The sequence below is a fragment of the Peromyscus eremicus genome, chromosome 4 (genome assembly GCF_949786415.1).
Source record: "Peromyscus eremicus chromosome 4, PerEre_H2_v1, whole genome shotgun sequence".
In the NCBI taxonomy this organism is placed as follows: Eukaryota; Metazoa; Chordata; class Mammalia; order Rodentia; family Cricetidae; genus Peromyscus; species Peromyscus eremicus.
Window position 1 is genome coordinate 57,986,500 of NC_081419.1, and position 24,319 is coordinate 58,010,818.

The window sequence follows — 24,319 nt, forward strand, 5'->3', positions numbered from 1 at the left end:
AATAAATAATCTTCAATTATTTGAGATTAATAACATGTTCATTTGAGACATAGAGAGCTGTCCAATTTCAGAAAAAAATCTACTAAAATGTCTCAAATAGCCGGGCGTTGGTGGCAAACGCCTTTAATCCCAGCACTCGGGAGGCAGAGCCAGGTGGATCTCTGTGAATTCGAGGCCAGCCTGGTCTACAGAGCGAGATCCAGGAAAGGCACAAAGCTATACAGAGAAATCCTGTCTCAAAAAACAAAAACAAAAAAACAAAAACAAAAAACAAAACAAAAAATGTCCCAAATAGAATATAGATATGAATATATAGGATTTGCATATTAAGTATTTAGAGTTCTTCCACAGAAATACTAATGCAGTACATGGCATCATTACCGTCGGTTGACTCTAAAATATGCATTGTCCTTATTACCTAAAATCTGTACTAAATAATGGATAAGCAGCCATACTGTCATTCTCTTTTTTACATGGCCTTCTACTCCTCTGTACTTCTGTACACTCCACATAGATGTAGAAGGAAGAATAGGTCTTTGGGTACTACAGACATTATCCAGAACCAAATTGGTGGCACTGGCCTCTGAATTGCCTGGATTTGGACAAGTACTCTTCTCTGAGACGTGGCTTTCTTTGAGTGTACCAATGCTACACTGCTAGATTATTATTAGAATAAAAATATTTGTTAATAATTTACATGGAAGCCACACATGGAAAACCTGCAATCATTTTATTTTCTTGTTATTTATTACTTTTGTCAACTCATGTCCTGCTTTTTCTCTCTTCTTGGCAGCACCTAGAATGGAAATGGTTACCTTTGCATGTGGCATTCTGAATACTACATATAAAGTACAGTGGGGATGCCTCATCTATAAAACTTGAGGTTTCTAGAAAAGAGACTCTCATTTCCATATTTATATGTGAGCTATGCTTTTAGCCAGGCATTTGCATCTAGTGATATAATAATCAAGGATCGTTTCCTTTCTAGAACCAAGTCATGTTCTGAACAAACTCAGATCAGTTTATTTGTTTGCTCCCAGATTCTACATATTTCCCCAAGCCTTCAACAATCCATGAAAATAAATTAAACTGAATACTAAATGGGTCAGGATATTTTCCATCAAATGTGATTTATTTAGCAATCATGTATAGTAGGAAATACAGAGAGTTACAGCATAATAAAAACACAAGAGTTGTAGGCTGCCATGTTAAAAATTTAAAGTTCTGGTTGAATGAAAAGGCATATGAACTTGCAAGTATATGGTGGGTAGCTGTGAGTGAAAATGCAAAGCAGTTGCAGCAGCCTATGGAGGGAGATAGTCCTGTCTCACAGTGTGGACTCACACACCAATATCTGTAGAGGGACAGCACATGTGACCTCCAGTCTGAGCCCTGCTTGTTAGTGCCCAGTAGGAGTGGTCTTGCAGAGAGAACAAGGAAGAAAGGAATGTGGAAGGCCAAAGGCAAAATAGGAGACAAGTTAGGGAGAGGGGAGATAGGAAGAGAGAGAGAGGTGAGGAGAAGGGTAAGTGTGACATCTGGAAACAGTGTGTCTCCCCAAGTCCCCCTGCAAGTCAGTCACAGTGCTGTGTAAGTCACATAACTCTGACATTTCAGGTAGCACACAGACACTGACCAATGTGTGTATTCCTCCATTTATATTAACAAAGCATGGAAATCATAGGAACAAAGTGGATATATTTTCTATGCCGTGTGCGGAGCAGGCTTACAATTAATTCTTCTCTCCAGAGATTCTAGCTTTACTTAAAGACAACTGGCTCAATTAGGAACAATAGTAATTAAATTTCTTAGACTCCCAGATTCTATTTAAAAGCAGAATATTTTTCTAGATGGTAAATATCTCAATTTTTAAAAAAGAAGACATTAAGAGCAGTAGTTACAGTTTCTCCATAAATAGAAATAAAAAGTCCATTTCAAAGGACAAAGGCTATGATGCACATTTCTATAAATCTTCTCAACACATTATTATAGATCAATCTTTACTGCTGACATTTAAAATATTCATTACATTATAATGTCTATGATACAATTCAATTATTTAGCTGTGCTCAGCACAAGATCTAGACAATACAAACACTAAGAATCTAATTCACAGAACATTTAAAAGCATTTTATACAGTCTACACACAAATATATCTTAAATTACAATAATGCATACTAAATATGCATAGAGAATATGGCTTACACATTAAAGTAGATCTAAGTTGTGAGTTATAAAGACCTCACTACTTAGGCTTGGGGCTTAGAAGCTTCTGGTCATGTCCTTCTCTGAAATATTGCTTAGCCTTGTGGAACCTGGGGGGCGAGAAGCAGGTGCAAGAAGCAACTCATTAGGATGGACAAAACCTTCTGCACATCATTTAATTGACAGTTACTCCTGATTCTTTCCATCCAATTTCCACCTTTCATGATGCTCACCATCCCTGAAAGGTATGTACAGTGAAAAGCTACAATGTCTAATTGGGCTTGACCGTTCTTGTTAGCCAAAACAAGTAAAGGCCCTTAGGCAAGGAAAGACTTCACACATGCTCAGGCAAAACATGGCAAAGAAGCAGAGCCTCTGAGGGGTGCAGTTCATTTCTGTTCAGTAAAATTAAAAAGTTACATCAAATAATGTTAGCTGTACAGAAAAGCATGGGTTTCCATTTCCATATAAACAACTGAGCATGAATACACACACATCACACATACACACACACACACACACACACACACACATACTCTCTCTCTCTCTCTCTCTCTCTCTCTCTCTCTCATCTCTTATCCTTCAGCCTGTAATATATTCTAATAGGATCAAATCCCAGAAGGAAAACCTGCTTTCCCTTCAAGTGCCTGTCTGCAGCAATGGCTGATGCTCCTTGTGACTGTGGACCTAGAGCAAGCTGTGACCTGCAATGTGGCCACACACAGGAGTGATACATTAGTGCCTTAGAACCACAGGGATGGTTGCAGGATGATCCTTTGACATCAGGGGAAGGTAGCACTGTAGCTTCGCAGCTGGAGACACAGTGAGGTGTACATCCAGTCACTGTGTGGCAGCTCTCATGGTCGGTGTTGCTGGGATTTCACGAACAACTGAGCAACCTCGAGTCTCCGTCTGTTCCCATGCATTTAAAAGAAGCCAGTCTTACCACACCAGCAGTGCAAGAAAACCCCGTTTTCCATCATTTGGATTTGCTATTCTTTTGCTCCTCCCCCCCATTTAAAATTTTGTTGTAGCAGCACTCTGAATAACACAGTGCAAGAAGCACACTGGGAAACGGTTTATCTTCTGCACAAATTAAACATGACAAAAGTTTGAAACTGTCCGACTTTTGGTGTTAAGAGATTTTCTGATTTGATTGAAGATGACCAAACTATGGAGGGAAAACAGTGGCAGAAACAGTGGCCAGAATCCTAATCACAATTCATGTACTTCTTTGCCCAGTTATTCGACTGAAATTTATGCTCTTATTCCTTACAGAGGAGTCCACTAAACTGGCCTGAGCCAACTGTATGTTCAAAGAGGAGAATATGATATTTTAGAAAGTCAAGGACTTCGCATGGTTTTCATGCTGTTTTCATTTCCCTGAAATAAAAATCAAATGAAAATGGAATCAGAGAAGAGATGGGAAGGTAGGCTGGGTAGATGTTGGTTAGAAGACACAAAATTTCAGTTAGATCACAGAAGTAAACTCAAAAGATGTATTTACAAGTTGTAGTAAATAATAATAATGTATTATATTCTTGAAAAACGTTGAGAGCAGCTTTTCCCCTAGCTACCAAAAAGCGAAAAGTATGGAAGGTTATACATTTAATATTTGGTTTAATTTAATCATTCCATGAATACTACAGGCTTCAAAACATGTTGCGTGCAATAAATACAAGTTTGGGCATTTAAAAATAAATCAGGAAAAGATAGAAAACATCTATTTAGTCTACATAGGTGTCTGCCACTGAGTGGCCATTTCACATAGGACTTATACACTCTACCTGAAGTAAGAGATTTACCACTATGACTAGCATTTGGTTTATCTGAATTATAATTCCTTCCTAGATCTGTTCTACATGTCTCTGTTTGCACAATCTCTAATTGCAGTAGGTCATTTTCATACACTGAAAAGTCATTTCAGTAAACACACTGTTAGCTTGTGTTCCCTACATACATTTTGGGAAAATGTTCATAAATATTGTAGACCTATACCATAAATGTTTAAAAATGCTGATCCAAAAGGTTTTCTGTCAGTGTGTGTGTGTGTGTGTGTGTGTGTGTGTGTGTGTGCATGTGATGATATATAGTAAACACTGGGTTGTAAATGTCCTATTGGAAAAAATATTGCTTAATTATGCTTTAGTCAGTTTTTTTTATGATAGTTACATTCCAACAGAACTTTTTATTACTTAAAACATCTATAATAGTCTACTGTGTTTGTTTTCTCGAAAATATACTTTAAAGTTCTGTCAGGCATCAGCAGGACCCAATAATTCATCTTTTAAAATAGCACTCTTATTTTATTAATTCTTTGAGAATTTTATGCAATATATTTCGATCATATTCACTTCAGATGGCCAGGATCTCTAAAGGTAATAAATGTGCAACCTGTGTGGAATGTGGAGAGTCATTATAACTGTTACTATCAGTGGGCATGAAATGCTAAAGAGCCACTTGGTGATTTGATTTATTTCCAAGCTTCCTGTATAAAACAGGAATCACAACCACCATGGAATACCTGACGTAACATATCTAAGATTTTCACCAGTGAGAATCTTTGCACAAATATTGAAGAATGACCTTAAAAGCCAAATCACATTTTAACTCTTTCAAACCAGCATCTGAAGAGGCAATGGCAACATCTCAAGGGTATGGTATGGCGTCTTCAGCCTTTTCCCTTGCCCCCATTACTACACCAACATCAGTACTCCTTACAACACTTGGGATTTGTTTCATATGCATTTTCTTATAAACTTTAAGACATCTGCATTATATATGCTATCCTTTCTAATTTGCTGTTTCTTGTGTGTCCTTCCAAGGCAATAGTTCTTTTTTAATGGACATCAATATTAATATATCAGCTCATTAAAACTTCATATACAGCATCATTCCTAGAGTTATCAGTGTAGCAGACTGAAAGCAAGTCCCAAGTCCTAGAGGCAAATTTTAAAAACAAGTACCATGATTGTCCATAGATTTCTACCAAACATGATATTTGTGTTTATCATCAGGAACAAACAGTCACATTTCCTATATAAAATAAAAATAGAAATCAGCATATAAAGCGTTTCCATATGTCAAAGAAAAAGTAATTCTCCATCTTCTCTCATTGGAGAGATTTCTTTACTGGAATCTTCCTCATAAAACCTATAAAATATAGCTTACTGTCCTTAAAGTATTAAAACTTTGACCTCAGTAAATAAAAACTGTGTTGATATTTTAAATTTAGTTGATGAAAGAAAGGAATATTTAAAAAACATAGAATATTTAAATGAGGTCCTTTGTCTCTAATGGTGTTAGAAATTAGGTGGGTTTTTTTTTTGTCTAAAAAGTAAGATTACCTCTTATGTTTAAAACAACTGAACTCTTAAAGTTCGTGCAGACCTATGGATGTGTGTCAGCATGCTTTTCTTCAGCATTTCCTAAGTCTTCCGAGTTCTTATGAAGATCAAGTTCACCTAAAACATCAAACAACAAACAGGTAAGACAAAATTAGCCTTGGGAGAAAAAAACTAGCATGCCAGGAGCTAGCACTTCATGAAGTGTTAAAGGGTGGGCTTCGTAATAGATTCTTCGGTGCACTTCTCCGAGGATGCCGCTTGTCTTTTCAGCCTGTGAGTTTACAGAATGCAACAACATGTCTTCTCGTGGTTATCTAACCTTTGAAGTTGCAGCTTAGTCTGGGAACACAGAAATGAAACACATGAGAGAAGCATCTGTGAAATCGCACATGGGACTGCATGATTTTTGTGGATATTTCTTTTACTGAAACTGAGTTTAAACAAATCCTAATGGCCAATGTCTTTAACCACAGACTGATTAGCTGCTATGAATTTAAAACAAATTAAATGAATATGAGAGACTAGTAAAGTTTTAGATAAAATAGCCTGCCAAAACAAATTAATGGAATTTATAGTCTTAGAACTTTATATAAACTCCAGCTTTATATAAACCCTGAAGATAAGGAGAGCATTAGTGTGGAAATTGTTCTAATGCTTCCTAAGACATTGAAGAGAATTGATCAAAAATTGAATAATGAAGTTCAGATAAACATAAATGGAGGCTCACGTGCTTCCAGGACCACTACCGGTGCAGTACTGTTTACACTAGATGGACAGGCAGGTATGTAGACTGACTCTTTATCCTGTGAGTTCATGGGTGGTGCGTTCAGATACTTCTCACTAAGGACCCTGGCTGGATTCTTCACCTCAGCCTGTTCACAGAATAAGAGCAGCTGGCTGCCTTACAACTGCCCAGAAATTTGCTGCTGTATTTCCAGCTCTCGTTACATTCAAATATGTTCACTGTAACACTCATGAGGCATTGGCTCCCAAAATGCACTGGAGGAAAATCTCAGTCTTCTCCCCCTTGGCTCACTTAACTCTTCACTCTCTCAGGTAAGATTTGATCCCATTCCCAGTGTGCCCTGAGCTACAAACTCTCTCTTTCCCAGGAAACTTTCTTCCATTTATTTGGGGAAGGAGGAAGCAATTCTACATCTCCATTGTAGGGAATTTTCTTCATAAACCCATTTCTATTTTCAGCAATTTAATATTTCGTTTATTTGAACTGAGACTAAAAAGTTTATAACTGGATTCTGAATCTTCTTCGACATTGTTCCTTACAGCTTGGTTTGCTCTCTGACATTTATCATCTTGGAGCCTTGGTTTAAACTTCAGTCTCAATATTCTGTTATTTAAGACCATGTTTATTTAAGATTAGAAGATGACCAAACAGGCTTCACTAGAAAGTAGAAACGACAGTGAAAAGAATGGAAGAACTTAAAAGAAAGTGGCATAAATATTTATCTCATAAAAAATTGGAGAGAACATTTTATAACGTGTAAGGACACTAAAGTCTACTTCAACCAAATAATTTTACCTCTAGTGAAATCTTATCAGTAAAAAAAATGGAAGATGGACAAAATAATAAAATAGCAACAATGCAGCAATTGAAAAAGATAAATCTTACAATGATGTACAAATTACATCTAAGAGAAATAGTGTGTGCAATTAGAAAAGCATAAGTATTATGACCAAGCCCATACTTCGGCAGTACCAAAGGAGTATCCTTCTTTCAAACTGTAAGTTTCTGGTGTTTACATGCACACACACACACACACACACACACACACACACACACTTGCCAAGTGATTTCATTGAAGCTGGGTTGCTCATGAAAATTACAGGCCTTATATATCTAAAACACATTATTTTAAATGTATCTTTAGTCACAAGAATCCTTTGTAATTCATTTGGGTATTTTATTTGTAAGCCACCCTTAGGCATATCATTTGACATCATCCTTTCAGGAAGGAGGAAATAACCGGGAACCTTCATTCCAGTTATTTTAAATAACCTCAGTTGAAGGCTGGTCTGTATAAAAGAACTTGGAAACCATCCATGGAATCTAAGCTTTCAGACTTTCCTAATGTGATCTGGCCCCTTCTTATAGTCTGATCAAATGTATGTTCTTCTTTGTAAAGTAAAATATATAAATAAAATACATATAGTTCAGAAAGAATTCCATTTACACTACAATATAATATCAGCATAGTAAGGGGATAGAGTGACACACAGTGGTACTACATGTACCTCTTTGGTAATTCTGTGAATGGCAAGGACTAATTGCACATACTACTACCATATATTTTGTGTTACCTCAGCCCACGCTAACAATTTAATTGACCTTGGACTAAAATTGCTGAAATAATGACTCAATAAGCTTTTCCTTTTTATATATGGGAGTGAAACACTGACTGACAAAGAAAATTGGTATCAGAAGAGGGGAGCCAGGACTCTGACTATTCCCAACAGTGTGAGTTAGAAGACTTTAGTACTGGTTTGTAAGGGTGAGTTTGAAACAGAGCAAAACTATGAGGTGGAAAAGATCTACAGTGATGTAGGCACACATTAAGGAGAGATTCTAGTGAGAAGTTGGAAGAGAAAATGCCAGTAGGAATGAAGAACTTAAAGAGTACTCATAAGCTTCCAGATAGAAATGAATATTCTTTGGTGAGTATAATAGAGACCACTTGTGTTACACTGTGAAGAACTTGTCTACATTCTGGTCATGCCCTAAGGTGTGTAGGAAATTAACTTTAAAAATGAACAGAAGAAATTTCAATGCATTTAGTTTGTAGTTTAAATATTGCTAGCTGCTTTTAGCCTCTTTACATTGAAACCTAGAAATAAAAACCAAATCTGAAGGATTATAAAAGCTTAAATTTCCCAGAAAACTAATATGTTCAAAGTTGAGATCAAGGAAGGTGTGTTTGCTGAGGAGATAGGGAAACCAGAAAGAAGCTGCCAATGAGCTTGAGATGTAACAGAGAGACAGAACTAACATATACAATGCCCTAGATCCAATCCTCAATACTGCAAAATTAAGAGAAAGGAAAAATAAGAAACAAGGAGAATGAGGAGGGATAAGATTAACAATATGAGTAACAAGAAGCCACCACCACCAAATATTTTGTACTGAGGCCACAGAATAAGAATGGTATCTTGAGCAGGTCAAAGGTCTAAAGGCATAAACTTAATTGAAAGTGTTCTTCTAGCATAGTGTGACCTGGGGAAGTGTTTCACCTGGCTCATCACTCAGGCACTCAGAAACTTCTGCAGACATAGTTCATGGGACCCTAGCTACTTCCTGAGCTGATAGCAAATCTCTGCATTGTCCATATGACCATGGCTTTGCAAGCATGTAGAATAGAGGAGTTTAGGGATCGTAGAGGATTGGCAAGTGCATGCAGTGTGGCATGGTTGAAGTCCTTAGGTGCTGGCCCTCAAAGTGTACCATCTGAGACTGTGAGAATGAAGATAAACATGTTTTGAAGACTTCAGGAAGTTAGAGATGTCAGGAACATGAAACATGTACTAAGGAAAGTTTTAGGCAGTTAGTAGAGCCAGTCCCAAAGAGAGGCCAAATTACCAAGGGTATAAGAACAGGGCTTTACACATTTCAATGTGTTCCTCAGAAACCAAATATAGAGCTATAGAATTTAGCATTTTTCCTCTTGGGTTTTGGTCTTGCTTTGGTTTTAGCTCTCCTTTTACTTGTAATTCCCAATTCATCATTCCTTGGAATGGCTTATTTACTCTGTGTCATTATATTTTGGAAGATGTAAGCTTCTTTGTAAATTTCATAGAAATTAATGGTAAAGTTTACCCTGACTCTCTAAGGAGACAGCCAGCCAGAGGCTGAACATCTGAAACTGAGCCAAAATAAATCCTCCTCTGAGGATTATTTTCTCCAGATTTTTTTGTCACAGAGACAGGGAACCTGCCAAACACAAACATGTCATTTCATAAAGTGGTACATAAACTTCAAATTAATAAATTGCAAAATGGTCTTACTATTGAGTTCTGGATAGAATATTGGAAATAGCCTATAATGTTTGAGGGACTATAAGATCCCATTGACTGAAGAGTCAAAAAGAGATAACCCTTTCCCAGTTGTGGGGTTTTATTTGCCAACACGTGGTGTCTAGTTGGGGCTCTAATCCTGTGTTATATAGTACCTCCCATTTAAACTCTTGTTATATGTGTATATGTGTATATTTTAGGAAACTTACGAAGTAGTAGGCTTCCATATGGCTTTTCAGAAGGGCTTTAGTGTTAGTTGTCCATAGCCTCCCCTACCCACCCCTGCATTTGACCCTTCCTGTTCCATTACTCCTCTTTATTCCCTTCTATCACTGTGCTCGATCTCCCCCATTTGGAAAGATTCCTCCCCCTAAGGGCTCTTACTATTTTCCTAACCTCTATGGGTATTTCCAATGAAAGACACATATCTAGAGTGTCAAAGCTACTATCCACATGTGAAAGAAAGCATGTAAGGCCTTTGTTCCTGGGTCTGGTTTACCTCACTAATGATGATTGTTTCCAGTTCCATCCATTTCCCTGAAAGTTTCATAATTTCATTTTTCTTAATAGTGGACTGTCATCTCTGTAGTGAAAACACATCACATGTTCATTAACCATTCATCGGTGGAGGACATCTGCACTGTTTCCATTACTGGGCTAAGAGAGCAGCAGGGGACATTTGTGAGTATCTCTGTGGTCCTTTCGGAATATGCCCAAGTTGTATAGCTTGATTATGCAGCAGGTCTCTTTGGAGCTTTGGGATGAACCTCCACACTGATTTCCATAATGGCTGCATCAGTTTACACTCCCACGGCTGCTGCATATGTCACAGAGATTGTGATAGTGTGAAAAAATCATGTACAAGCTCAAGCCAGAAAAACAGCCCAGCATGAGGAGAAGGGAGGTTGATACAAAGTCCCTCCCTGAGCCTAGGTATTGTGGGCACTTGAGAACAGCTGGAGAAGAAGTGTCGGTTTTCTTTAAGGGTGTGATCCCTGGTACGTCAACTGTGCTCCAGGGAAGACTCCACCCCCAGGAATGTTTGGGAATCACATATTGGACTGGGGAACTTAATTTCTATCAGAATAAAATGATAGGCTAAAAATCGAGCCTGAAAGTGGTGCTTTTTTATCTTTTCTTTTTCTTTTATAGGCAGAACAATTGTTTGTGTTATTGGTTTTATGTACATTCATCTAAATCAGTTTCAGGAATTGAAACTTGGAAATAATAATGTGCAAAGGGTTTTGGCTGTGCTAGAAGTACTCTGATAAACTGAAATTGCTATTTAAATTTCAGTTTGGTAAAGAAGCAGAAACCTTTGTTTTAAATTTTAAAATGACTAGTTATATCAGTGTAGCAATCTACTTCTGTGCCTGAGTGTGTGGACTGATGAATATAACTAAACTTGGTTTTGTAACAGACAATCCTGAAAAAGAAAATCACTGCCGTGACCTATTCTAAAGAGGAGCCATGCAATCACATTCTCCTCTACATGGAGGAAAGCTGAGAATGTGAAGATGGGGGTAAATAGGAATCACATCTTTAATGGAAGAGGCATAGCAGAATCATGCAAACATAATTGCCCAAATTTTGAAAGTAAAAAACAAAAAATGACAGGTTTGATTTCAGTGTGGCACTTCATAACACAGTGTTACTACCATAAAGAACCATTTCCCAAACTGCTATAACAATATCAGAATGTAAAATCCAATGATGAATTCACATCTGTAACCTTACTAATTATCTACAGCATATATATGTGTGTGTGTGTGTGTGTGTGTGTGTGTGTGTGCACGTGCGTGTAAAATTATATGTGTGTGTATATGTATTTTACTTGGGGCAGGGGCATGTAGAGGTCACAAGACAACTTACAGGAGTCAGGTTTCCCCTTTCACCATGTAGATTCTCGGGATCAAATGTAAGTCATCAGGTGTGGCAGTGAGTGCTCTTACCCAGAGTCATCTGACCAGCCCTGGGTCCGTGTACTTTAAAGGAAGCTCGCAGATGGGTATAATAACGGTATAGTTAAATTTTAAATTCAGAAATGCTTATGAGTAGCTAATATACAATAGCCTTTCTATCTTAAGTTCTTGATGAAATCTACTTGTTCTTTAGCACAAATGCATCAATATGTCTTAATTTATGAAATCATGGACAATCTGAGTAAGAAAGGGCACAAAAGCATAAACTGGTAAGAATGACATGTTAATATTAGGAATCACAGCAACAGCAAAGAAAGAAGTCACAGAGAATGTCCATGGCATGCCAAATCTATGCTTATTGAGTCATATATTTTTTTTTTTTTTTTTGGTTTTTTGAGACAGGGTTTCTCTGTGTAGCTTTGCGCCTTTCCTGGAACTCACTCTGTAGCCCAGGCTGGCCTCAAACTCATGTAGATCCACCTGGCTCTGCCTCCCGAGTGCTGGGATTAAAGGCGAGTGCCACCAACACCCAGCTGAGGCATACTTCTTACCACTTAATCCATTTCATTTTGCCCAAAGTCTCATCTATGTGTGGGGCAGATCTGAGCCTTCTATTCCAGAGCTACTGGCTGCTTCACAAACCTGAAAATGTTGCTCACACAAACTGACTTCCTGAACCAATGGGTAAGTGTACACTACCTTGAAAAAGCAAGAATATTCTTAGTTTTCTGAAAAGAAATGTTACTTTAAAGTTTCAAGATGAGAAGAAGGAGATAAATGTGATATTTTTCATTTCCATGCTAAGAACATCTAAAAAGATTTCAAGCTCAGTTCTTTGGGGATGATAGAGCTGTTTGACAGCAAGAAATGTGAGCGGCATTTTGTTAAATGCAAACATACAAACAATAAACCAAAACAAAAACAAAACCCCTAGGATTCTATTTTCACTAGTGCTCCTGGCTGTAAACACTGTAGTAAAAGATAAGCTAAAAAGTACTCAAAAAACAACCCCACAAAAATCCAAGACTCACACAAGACCTATACCTTTTGAGAAGTTCAAAATAAAGAGATGCTAATGTGTGGAGAGGTAATAACAGACCTGGACTGCTAGGAGAAGTAGGTCGTTAATGTTAAAACTCATCCGTCTGTGTGTGGTTCTCTATCCTCGAGAAATAACAGTGTGTAAATGCTGTCATTTTGTGTTGACAAATTCTTCAGCCCTCCGCTCAGCCCAGATCACCTACTGCAGTTCTCAGTGATCTGGAGCCATACATGGTGCTTTCCATGCAGGATCAGCCACAGCCAGAGTAATGTCTTGTCTCTAACCCGAGACTGCAGGCAGCCTGACTGTTAGTGTTAAAGGTCAACAAGCATTCTTATAGGGAGGTAACACTGTATGTTCCTAACTTGGGAGGATAGGACTCTGGAAATTGTGTGTGTATCTATTTTTCCCCAAGTTTTATTGTTTTTTTTTTTCCTCTCCTCTTCCTTCATTGATCTTGTGAAAGCTAAAATCACAGTCATTATGAGACTGGGATACACAAGTTTTAGCAAATGTGGATCAGACACGGAAGAAAATTCAGCAAATCCTGGTGGAATGCCTGATCTTAATTCTAGCAACCACAAGATGGACCTCGTGCTGTTCTGTAAAAGCTGCTTGACAGAGTCATACATTAATTGAATTGAAACTATAGAATATCTCCCAAAGTTTTGTTTTTATAGCAGTTGCTTCTACTAACTTTGTCTTATGACATCAAGTCCTAGAATGTTAACAGGGTTGGTACCTATGTATATGAGTCCTCAGATCAGCCAAGAGAGAAACCAGTCCTATACACCCAGCTACCTGAGATGAGGAAGACCCTGTGTTTTCATAACATTACTCCCTTGCCATTTATTTATCTCCTGTGCATATATTCTTATCTAACTTTGCTGACTATGGGAAGGGGTTATTTGAAAGGATATGTGAAGAACATCATTCAACTGCAGTTTTTGAAAGTGGTGATGGAGGAAATTGTTTTCCTTATATGCTCATGTATGTTGTTCCTTTTGCAATACATTTGTAAATTCATGCTTTAAAATAAAAGCACTTTAAGCAATTAGCTATGAAGTAGTTTGTGGATCGACAGTGATGGAATCTGTGACCTCTAAAGATTCATGTAAAAGGGTTGCTCTCATGATGGAAGTGAAGTGATTTAAAATAAATTGTAGGAGTTGCACCGTATTTCCATCAAACTACCATCAAAGTTATTGTCTTAGTCTTTAGGGCCCGATGTCTCTGGGTTTTCTCTTCCTTGTATTTTCTATCAGCTTAACCAAACACAGAGGGTAATGTGGATCACAAGACCCTCCTAAGTAAATCCTACCTCCAGAGTGGTAAACAGATGTCTCTGTGTAATTCATGGCCTCTATATCTCATTACCTTCATAGAATATTCTAGATATCAATACAATTTTATGCAAACCTCCTCAAATTACTTATCACCAGTCCAGTTCTCAAGCTAAAGAAAGGGTCCAGCTTACAGTTTTGATTTTGTTAGTTATTTTGTGGTTGTTGTTATACTGGGCACTGAACTTGGGGTTCAGTATACACTAGGCAAGCATTCCACCACTGATTACTTTGAGAAAGAGCTTGCCTGGTTACTCCAGGCTGACCTTGATTGTGCTTTGGAGGCCAGGCTTGGTTTTGAACTTGAGATCTCTTGCCTCGGCTCCAGGGTAGCTGGAAATATAGGCCTGCCCCACCCACCATCCAGCCTGGTATACTCTATGTTTTGTTTTTGAGACAGGGTTGCACTACAAACTCCTGGCTGTCCAGGAATGTGCTGTGTAGAGCAGCCTGGACTTGAACTTGTGGGCTGCCATGTCTGGCCTAATTATGTTTTAGAAATGACATTGTAATAAAGTTGTAGCTTTGGATCCTTGAAGATTTTCTCCATCTCTCTTTGAAGATTTATGTATTCAACTTCACTTGGAAAGAAACTATACAGATATCACTGTTTTTCCCCCTTGCTTTCTATAAGTGATTTGGAGAAGGAATAATACATAGGAATTAAATATGCATGAGAAAAATCAACAGTTCAGTTAGGAATCTTTCTGTGTGATCTCTGGAAACTTCCTAAATTCCCACAGTTAATGAGGAAAAGTTGATTAATAAAATTATGACTAGCCTTCAAAGAAGTGAAGTTAGGGCAGTTGAAGTGTTTGTGCTAAATAAAATTACATCTGTAGTTTAAGAGATCAAAATATAGATGGTAAAAATTCTTTCAGAATTTAATTTTCATAAACCATTTGCTGGATTACAAAGTTACCCCCTTTTGAGCATTTAGGTTTTGTTCTGCAGAAATCATAAGACCAGTTTCCTTCTCTGGAGGGTTTTGTGCTAAGGCAGCAGTTCTCAACCTGTGGGTCATGACCCCTTTGGGGTCAAATGACCTAAGACCTTCCAAAAACACAGAGATTTACGTTACAATTCATAACAGTAGCAAAATTACAGTTATGAAGTAGCAATAAAAATAGTTTTAATATTAGGGGTCGGCATAACTTGAGGAACGGTATGAAAAGGTCTCAGCATTAGGAAGGTTGAGAACCACTGTGCTAAACTGAAAATGAAGAATCCTCAACTCCTTCAAAAGTTAATTGAAACTAATTCATTTACATCTTTATATGTTAGACAGCTGTGTCTATGGTTCTGATGTAAGCCAATTCCGTTCCATCCCTTCGTTCTCTCGTGTAGACAACTGGATGCATTTGAGAGACATTGAGAAAGATACTCAAAAGGCTACTTTGGCAAATCAAGAAAAGGTACTGGAGATCACTTTGTACTAAGATCAAGTTGGCACACAGCAATCCATTTGATTGATGGATGGAGATGTCCCATTGTACACTTTGTCGTGTATTAAGTGTCATCAAGAATGTTTTGCCACAGCACACTTCAAGGAAGGCTTGCTTAAGCTCTACAACTAGACTTGAGGTATATGCAAGCCCACAAGAATAAGTACTGGTGTACAAAACACAGACCACTTCACATTTCTTCATTCAACATTTATCACAGATATTGAGACAGACACTGAAGTCACAGCTCAGAGTGAAATTGTTCAAAAATATGTAACTATTACTGACAATAGAAAAATTGAACATTTCTGTTTCAGAATTCTGGATTTTAACCCTGTATTATGCTGCCTCCTTGGTTATAATTTAATTTCTGTGATATGTATGTCTTCCCTTAGTATACATAGATTCTTATCTTTGGATTTAATCTCACTGCATAATACAGTTTTTTTTTCCTTCATGGGAGAGAGCTAGATCATAGATAAATACAATTCTTTGTAGAATTGTTATTCCACCGCTATTCTTAGCTGATTAAATATTAGGGTGCTTCTAACACTCTGGTATATATAAGTATTAAGTTGGCTATGAGGGAGTCATGGTAAAAGAAAGCATTGGAAAATAATGGTTAAAAATATATAGGAGAGTTTCAACTCCTAAAGTTGCCCTCTGACCTCCACATGCTCTGCCACCTGCAGCTATACACATCACACACACACACACACACACACACACACACACACACACACACACGCATACACGCGCACGCACACAAATAAAATACAATTAAAGTATTTTAAAGGATGTTTTTGAGAGGAGAAATAACTTGGCTAATCTTAAACTGAGTTCTGTGGTGGCAGACAATTTAAGACCCAACCCAACCAGTGTTAAATCATTCTGTCCTGGCCAATCATTTTCACTAGAATATAAATTATGAACATTACTTGTGTGATAGTTACCTTTTAATTTTCATGAATATTTCAATGGTAGAGATTAGTAAAGCATTTCAGAGGGAAATGTTAGAATTTATATAAAAGATAAATTTCTAAAATTTGTGCTTCCTTTCAGAAATTTTAGAAAAATGCACATCTCAAGTGAAAATATCTCGGTACCCTTAAAGAAGACAGGACGAAATTACTGGTAAGTTGCTCACAGAACATTTATTGGCACTCACTGTGTCATCTCAGCCAAGAAAGGTACCACGAAATACTATCGGTACCAATCTTTGGAGGCATAAAGGTGTTGATGCAGCAGCCATTGGTAGATCTATTCCATGTCAGTCCGACCAGGTCAATCAAGAAATGTGTAGCTGTTATGTCTGGGTTTTCTGATGTCAACTTAGCAATCTGCACAAATGGATTCCCTTCCTCACTCGGGCCCAGGCAGACTTCCAGCAAGAATATCGAAATTGCCAAGTCTTTTGATCGAATTAGAGCTGTCAGCACACAGGAAGATTTACCTAATGATGGTTACTGAGGAAAAATAAGCTGCTCTTGTAGAAATAATTTTATTTCTGAAAAAAAGGGATACTCATTTTAACAATCTAGAGAAAGTGTAAAGAAATAATTTTTAAAAATAACCTGTGATTAGTTTTATAAATTAGTCACATTTATAGAAACTACTATAGTAAAATTATGAAAGCAAATGCAATCATCCTAATTTTCAGCATATTTTGCTTTTGCTATTAGAACCATTCATGACTCTTGTATTTGTCAGTGATGATCTTCAGATGATTTAAAAAAATAATTTTAATCAATTTTGGCTCAAGTAGACACTCTCAGAACCCAAATAAGAGGTTATCATGAAAGACAGTCTTGTATACATAATGTTACTATACCTGTATTTGGATACTAAATTATATAAATAGATAATATTATGTTTGAAAGCCACTTTTAAAATGAGGTGAGTAACAACATGTTCGTTTTTATTATCAGAGAATGCATTTCCCATAAATCTCACCTCTTGACACAAACAACAAGACCAAACCTAAAGTCCCCACAGGAATCTAAAGCTATGGGAACTGATCTATTATATGGGTGTCAACATGACTTTCAGTAAGATATTTTGATAAAGAGGTAATGAACCCATTTATATTATTTTCATTAAAGTATGTTGTTATAGAGTTCTATTTTAGCATGTGCTTATTATAACGCTTTCAATTATTTACTCTGCCTAACTTACATATTAAGACATATAATGAAGAGTGGGAGCTATAGTTCAGCTTCTAAGAGCACTGGTTGGTCTTACAGAGGACCTGGGTTCAATTCCTTATCCTCACATGGTGGCTCGTAACTGTCTATAATTCCAGTTTCATGGGATCCAAGGCACTCTTCTGTCACCAGGCATACATGAAGTGCACAGGCATACATGCAGTCAAAACACTCATACATAAAATAAAACTAAATTTAAAATACTTAATAAACATGGACCCATAGAATATAATGTAGTATATAGAGGATTAGGAGCTATGTATGCTTTCAGGCATGCCCTTAGATATTGGCGCTTATTTCCTGTAGATGAAGGGGGTGACTGTATACCTAAAAATATAAGGACTCATTAGTGAATGACTAGATAGGGAGTATCCACCAAAAGGCTGGATGAACAGAAGATGGCGCTGGCTCACCAAGGTTCTAATGTCATACATGGATTGGTTCATTGAAAACATTTCAGCAATTGGCCAGACCCTACTCTAGTCCACTCATGAGTTCATTGCTGAATGGTAGCAAGGTCCTGTTGGAAGTAGAGTTCTTGTTTCATTAAATGAATTAAAACTGAAGCCAGAGCTAGATTGCTCTTGTCAACTAAAGGATATTAGAGACAGAAGGGGAAAGAAAGAAAGAAAGAAAGAAAGAAAGAAAGAAAGAAAGAAAGAAAGAAAGAAAGAAAGAAAGAAAAAAAAAGAAAGAACACAGAACATTGAATGTAAGTCTAAAGGTTTTTTAAAGAGAACAGAAATGAGAGTGTGTGTGTGTGTGTGTGTGTGTGTGTGTGTGTGTGTATGCACACAAAAATATAAACATGCATGCACATGTATAGATGTGTGTAGTGTTCTCTGAGGTATAAAGTTGACAAACTTCCAGTGTACTTATAACTAGTCACTGGGATATGACTTAACTAAACTTGGGTCAACAATGGAGCATCCAATCTGCCTATCTCTTCCTCATCACCGCCTCATCTATTCCTTACATTTCTACTAGCACCTTTCCAACCCAACAGCTTTCTGAGGCCACATGAACTGCAACAAAGTCTTGTACCTGTTATTCATATTCATAATGCAAAGTTAGATGAAGGAACTGTTCTTGAAGTGTTAGAAAACACAGCAAATTCATATATAGAAAAAGTTTGAGGGAATGTCCCATGCATTCAACTTTCTCTTTGGCATCCATCAGATGGTTTTGGAAGGTCTTTTAACAAATAGAAAACATATGGTGCATAGTACTGAGTGATGCCAGTTCATTTGTGTGGATTCACCACTAAAGAAGAACTAAAACCAATGATTCTCAAATTATTTCATAAAAAAGAAAAGAAAAGAATGCTTCCAAATTCTTTTTATAAAGCCAGCAGTACACTTAATACCTAGACCAGGCAAAGATACACATAGAAAGAAAAGTATAGATAAATATCTCTGGTGAACATGGGTTCAAAAAATCTCAATAAAATACATTTAAATCAAATTCAAGAACACATCAAAAAATCACAATCAAGTTGACTTCATCTCAGAGATGCAGGGATATTTCAATATATATATATAAATCAATAAATATAATCATCACATTAATAGACTCAAAGACAGAAACCACATGATCATCATATTATATGTAGAAAAGGCCATTCAGTATATCCAATAATCCTTCATGATAAAACTCTTGGATAATCTAGGAATACAGGGAATATATCTCAGCATAATAAAGATAATAACACAGCAAGCCTCCAGCCAACATTATGTTTAATGAAGAAAAGCTTGAAATATTTCCAGGAAAATGAGAAATAAGACATGGATTTCCACTTTCTTCACTCCTGTTAAATATAATCTTCACTAGAGCAATTAGACATGAGGAGATAAAGGGAAAAGAAGAAGTTGATTTGATTTTACACATCAAAGGTCTGAAAAGCTCTACGCAAAACCTCCTGTCTCTGAAAAACATACTCAGCAAAGTAGCAGGATACAAAAGTCACAATATTCTTCTATTTTTAAATGTCCACCCCACAACAAGAACAGCCATACATCTTCCTAAAATCCTATGTCGTGCAGAAAAGATAGCGATTGGGCAGAGACATAAGATGTTGAGAAATGATGGACTGATGAGAAGAATATTTTCTTCCATCTAAATGGATAAATTTAACCCAAACTGAACATTCTGGAATAATGGAAAGCATTTTTACCTTTTTAAAAAAACCTCATATATTAAAAAAAAAAAGTCTACATACATCAACATTCAGCTCCCTAAGAGAAGGCTTCCTGGATGAAAGTATTCTTTTAAGGAGTGTTTTAATTACAACTCACTTATTTACAATGAGCTTCACACACTGGAACTAAGGGATTTACAGCTTTTCCCTGGCCAGGAGTAGTGGAGTGGTCTGGAGATCTGAAGATGTGCTAGGATGTGAGGAGTGCTTAGATGGTGGCGAGACCTCTGGGATTCTCCTATGTTTGGCGAACATTGAATCACCTGCACATTATCATCTCTTCTCAATACAGTCATGAGAAAGAAGCTGACATTTCAGGGTACTTGAAGGTTGGCAGTGGTCCATAGCAGATGAACATGGCTGCATGGACTGATAGTCACTGATTTTTCAAGTTAGATGTCTTTTTGTAGCAGATCATGTTCTCATTTTTTATTATGAAATATCATATTCATAGAAGGGGATTTTATATATAATTATAAAATGCATATAGATTATTATCATGATACAGTAAATGTCTTATGTGGTAGTCTGAATGAGAATGGCCCCCATAGACTCATATATTTGAATACTTGGTCCCCAGTTGGTAGAACTGTTTAGGAAGGATTAGGAAATATGGTCTTGTCGGAGGATGGGAGTCATTGGAGTAGGCTTTGAAGTTTCCAAAGCCCACACTATCCCAGGTACCCGCTCTCTGACTGTGGTTTTGGAGCAAGATGTGAGCCTTCAGCTTTTCCTTTGCTCTGCCATTGTGGACTCTAAACCTCTGGGACCATAAGCCAATCTTCCTTAAAAGTTGCCTTAGTCATAGTGTTTAATCACATAGTAGAAAATTAACTAAGACAACATACTAATGTGTATATATAAGTGCATATATAGACTCTGTGTGTGTGCACGTATGAGCATGTGTGTGTGTGTGTGTGTGTGTGTGTGTGTGTGTGTGTGTGATTGTATAGTGACTATTTTTAAATTATGTCCTCTATATTCACTCTGGTATCACCAAGGATACCAGATAGGTAGCTACTGTTTGTCATCTAGAAGGAAAATGGGAGTTTGGATTAAGCAGTAATAGTGACTGTGTTAACATTCTGAAAACTAAAAGATGGAGGCTTGAATCAGTATGCATGCAAGAGAACATGCAAGAAGAGGTTGGATTTGGGATATGTTTGAAAGGAGAACAGACAGGATTTGCTACTAGGGTGGATGTAGAGTATTAAATCCTTTTTAATTGTTAGTTTAAATTACTCACTTGTCTTCTAAGAGAGAACCCTACATTTGGCTTTCCTCTTTCGGGCCCAAAACAAATGATGTGGTCCCTATGTCCTCCTACATCATGCCTGCAGTATTCTCACCTGCCCATTTCCTCCCCTTTTCACGGGCTTCTTTGTTTCTTGTGTGGGAGGCAAGCTTCACCTCCAAGCTCATATAGTGGTCATTCCATGTGTCTGTCTGAAAAGGTGTGACCTTCCATGCCAGGCCTCTCCCTGGCCCTCTCTCTTATCTCCTCTTATATTTATCTAAATTATTACTTTCATAGTGATGTCTTTCCTGGCCTCCCTGTTTAAAACTACATTCCTGCTCCTGTTTAGCGTCTCAGTCACTCATGAAGACTGAAAGCAGGTCTAGCCCACCTACTCTTATTATAGAAGCACAGTGCCATTAACAGTCAATTCACAGAGTGCTTTCTACCCTGCATGCACAATAATTTGTGAAGCTTTTATCCTTTTGAAAATATTTGTTGTGCTGGGCATGGTAGCGCATGCCTTTAATACCAGCACTCAGGAGGCAGAAGCAGGTGGATCTCTGTGAGTTCCAGGCCAGCATGGTCTACAAAGCAAGTTCCAGGACAGCCATGGCTACACAGAGAAACCCTGTCTGGAAAAGCAAACAAACTATATATATGTATGTATATTCAATCATGTGTATGCATGTGTATGCGTGTGTGTGTGTGTGTGTGTGTGTGTGCATATATCTGCAGATGTGGAGGACAGAAGAGATCATTGGATACTGGAGCTGGAGCTATAGGCTGTGATGAGCTGCCTCTTGGAACAAAACCTGGGTCCTCAGTAAGATCAGTGAGTACTCTTAACCATGGAGCCATCTTTCCAGCCCCTGGCTTTTATTATTAACTAAACTGCTAGACACTCAGGTAGACACAGCAAGAGCTAGCAGCCTTGTGTGGTGCTAAAACAGCCTTGAAAGCATCACTGAAAAAGCAGAGAGGTTCTTTGTTTGTTCATTTTTGTGCTTTTTGTTTTGTTTTGCTTTTTCAAGACAGGGTTTCTCTGTGTAGCCCTGGCTGTCCTGGAACTAGCTCTGTAGACCAGGCTGGCCTTGAACTCAAGACGTCCGCTGGCCTCTACCTCCTGAATGCTGGGATTAAAGGTATGTGCTGCCACCACCACCCAGCGAGCACAGAGGTTCTTATCCCCAGCAATTTGTCATGTTATTGCCCCATACCTCACATCTGCATGAATGGCTACCACTCACCGGCACACACATCTGCAGTTCAGGTGACATGAACAGCAGAATCCCTTCTTAGCTAGCAACAGAGCCAACTTTCTCATGAATAACCAAATTCCAAATACCAGCAAGAGTTTATGTATTTTATAAAAGAAAAACATCAAGTGGAAGAAAGTCCAAATTATTAGAATAGTTAAAGAGACATAAAGTGATAGGATGATCAAACTGTACCTTGGGTAGCTAACTCTTTCCATCTCTCTTTGTTCTGCTGAATGATGTCCACTAGGTTGTTTTTGAAGCTCTTCAGGTCCACAGATGACAGAGAGTAGTCTGGAGTATAGCTCCCATCACTCATGGGGCCTTTTGAATTTGAACGCCTCAGGGAATCAGCAACCATGGTGGATGAGCTACCATTGACAACCAAAGAAATCAAAAGGCAACAAGGTCAAGATACCATATGAGACAAGATGCACTGGAATAGAACAACAGTCATCCAGGCCCAGATGTGAGCATGTGGCAGGTGCTTACCCCCATGTCCACTTTCCCACATGGAGAGAACCTGGGACTCTCCTAAACACACCCTAGAATACTTCACTAATTTCTTTTCTCTCTCTGTTTTTCTTAATTGAAAAAAGAATCTTTTTCATACAATATATTCTGATTAAGGTTTCATCTCTCCCCACACATCCCAGATCCTCCAGCGTCCCCTTCCATCCAGTCCACACCCTTTCTATTCTCTGTAATAGTGAACTGTGATCAGTGGCATAGGGAGTGCACTACAATAAAGAGCCACAAGATGGCAATACTACCTAATAATTATTGTAAGACCTGCCAGCCTACCTTTGAGGAAAGGGATAATCCTAAAATTAAAAAAAAAAGAAAAAAAGAAAAGAAAAGAAAAAAATGCAAAAAAAAAAAATTTTACCTGCTTGCCCCATAGTTACAAGACGCCGATTTTGAGGATTCCTCTATAAGAGGAATAACAATTTTCTCTGTTGAGTCTGTCAGGAGAGAAAACGTTGGCTCCACTATGAAATCAATGAAACCTAAAAAAGCAAAACACACAGAATGATACATTCAAGTGCTCCAGTTTCCTGATTCCCAGAGTAAGTCATAGTGAGGACTAGAAAGACAATCGCTCACTACAGAATCGGCAGAGGCGGCTAAATGCTCTGGATAACAATGCATCCACTAGTAGTAAGTAAACTTCCTAGCCTAGGCACTTGCTCTTCCCTGTTCAGTATCCCACCCTTTGTGCTGTTCTAACTGTCCAGCCAGCTCTAATGAGCAGGACTGTCTTTTCTTCTCAACAAGAGGTCATTACCCTTTGGAATGGTCCTCACTTGGTTTTGGTCACTGTGTGCCGGAAAGAAACACTATCTAACTTCTAAAGAAACCAGCTAATTGAAGGTCCCCAGGCCACAGGGAGACAGCTACTTTCATTTTATCTTTATCTTTTTTCCCCTTACTGCATCAGAGTGCTCTGTCAATGCACTATTATTTCAAATTGCTGTTTATTATTCTCAGAATGTAAAGCGTTAGTTCACAGTGCGTGGGCGTGTTCTGTCAAATCGGCAGAGAGAACACTACAATCTCCAGCAGACAGCACTAATCCCACCACTTTGAAATGTCAGGATTGAGTGATGACTTCAATTTAAAGTGCTCATCAAGATGGAGAGTGACAGGCAAAGAGCAGAGCCTTGTCCGCTGCTCTGCATCTGCCTCTTGGTGTTGAGGAAAAAGAGGAGACAATAACTGTTTTAAGCTCCGGGAATTCAATGCTTGAGGCCCCAAGAGCAATCGGATGCTTCTTGCCTTGAACCCACCTGGGAACAGAGACTAACCTGTGAATACAAGAAAAAAAGAGGGTCTTGAAATGACCTATGCATACATGCAAATTATCCATTGAATGCTTGACCAAACTATTGGGTGCTTGACACTTCTCAAGTACATGTGGAGACATGCCTCAATTTTTAACAAAAGCTTTCAATTTTGTGTCTTAATTGACACTTCAAATCAAAGTGAAAATAGTTGTCTACCCAGAGTTTTAACTCCCGAGCACAGGTAGACTGTCCAGTGAGTCAGCACCTCTACTAACTAATGTAAGAGGCACTGGGAGTCTGTCAT

At 37.9% G+C, this 24,319-nt stretch overlaps 1 protein-coding gene across 1 annotated transcript in view; it reads right to left on the reverse strand.

Annotated features, from left to right (window-relative positions):
• Nucleotides 1-2,988: 2,988 nt before the first annotated feature.
• The window catches only part of Pde1a (phosphodiesterase 1A), a 65,017-nt gene continuing 43,686 nt past the window's right edge, over nucleotides 2,989-24,319 (reverse strand). The window contains 4 exon segments of the mRNA XM_059260788.1: nucleotides 2,989-3,589; nucleotides 5,554-5,670; nucleotides 22,424-22,599; nucleotides 23,118-23,238. Of these exon segments, the coding sequence (XP_059116771.1) occupies nucleotides 5,597-5,670; nucleotides 22,424-22,599; nucleotides 23,118-23,238 (371 nt within the window). The 3' untranslated portion in view covers nucleotides 2,989-3,589; nucleotides 5,554-5,596.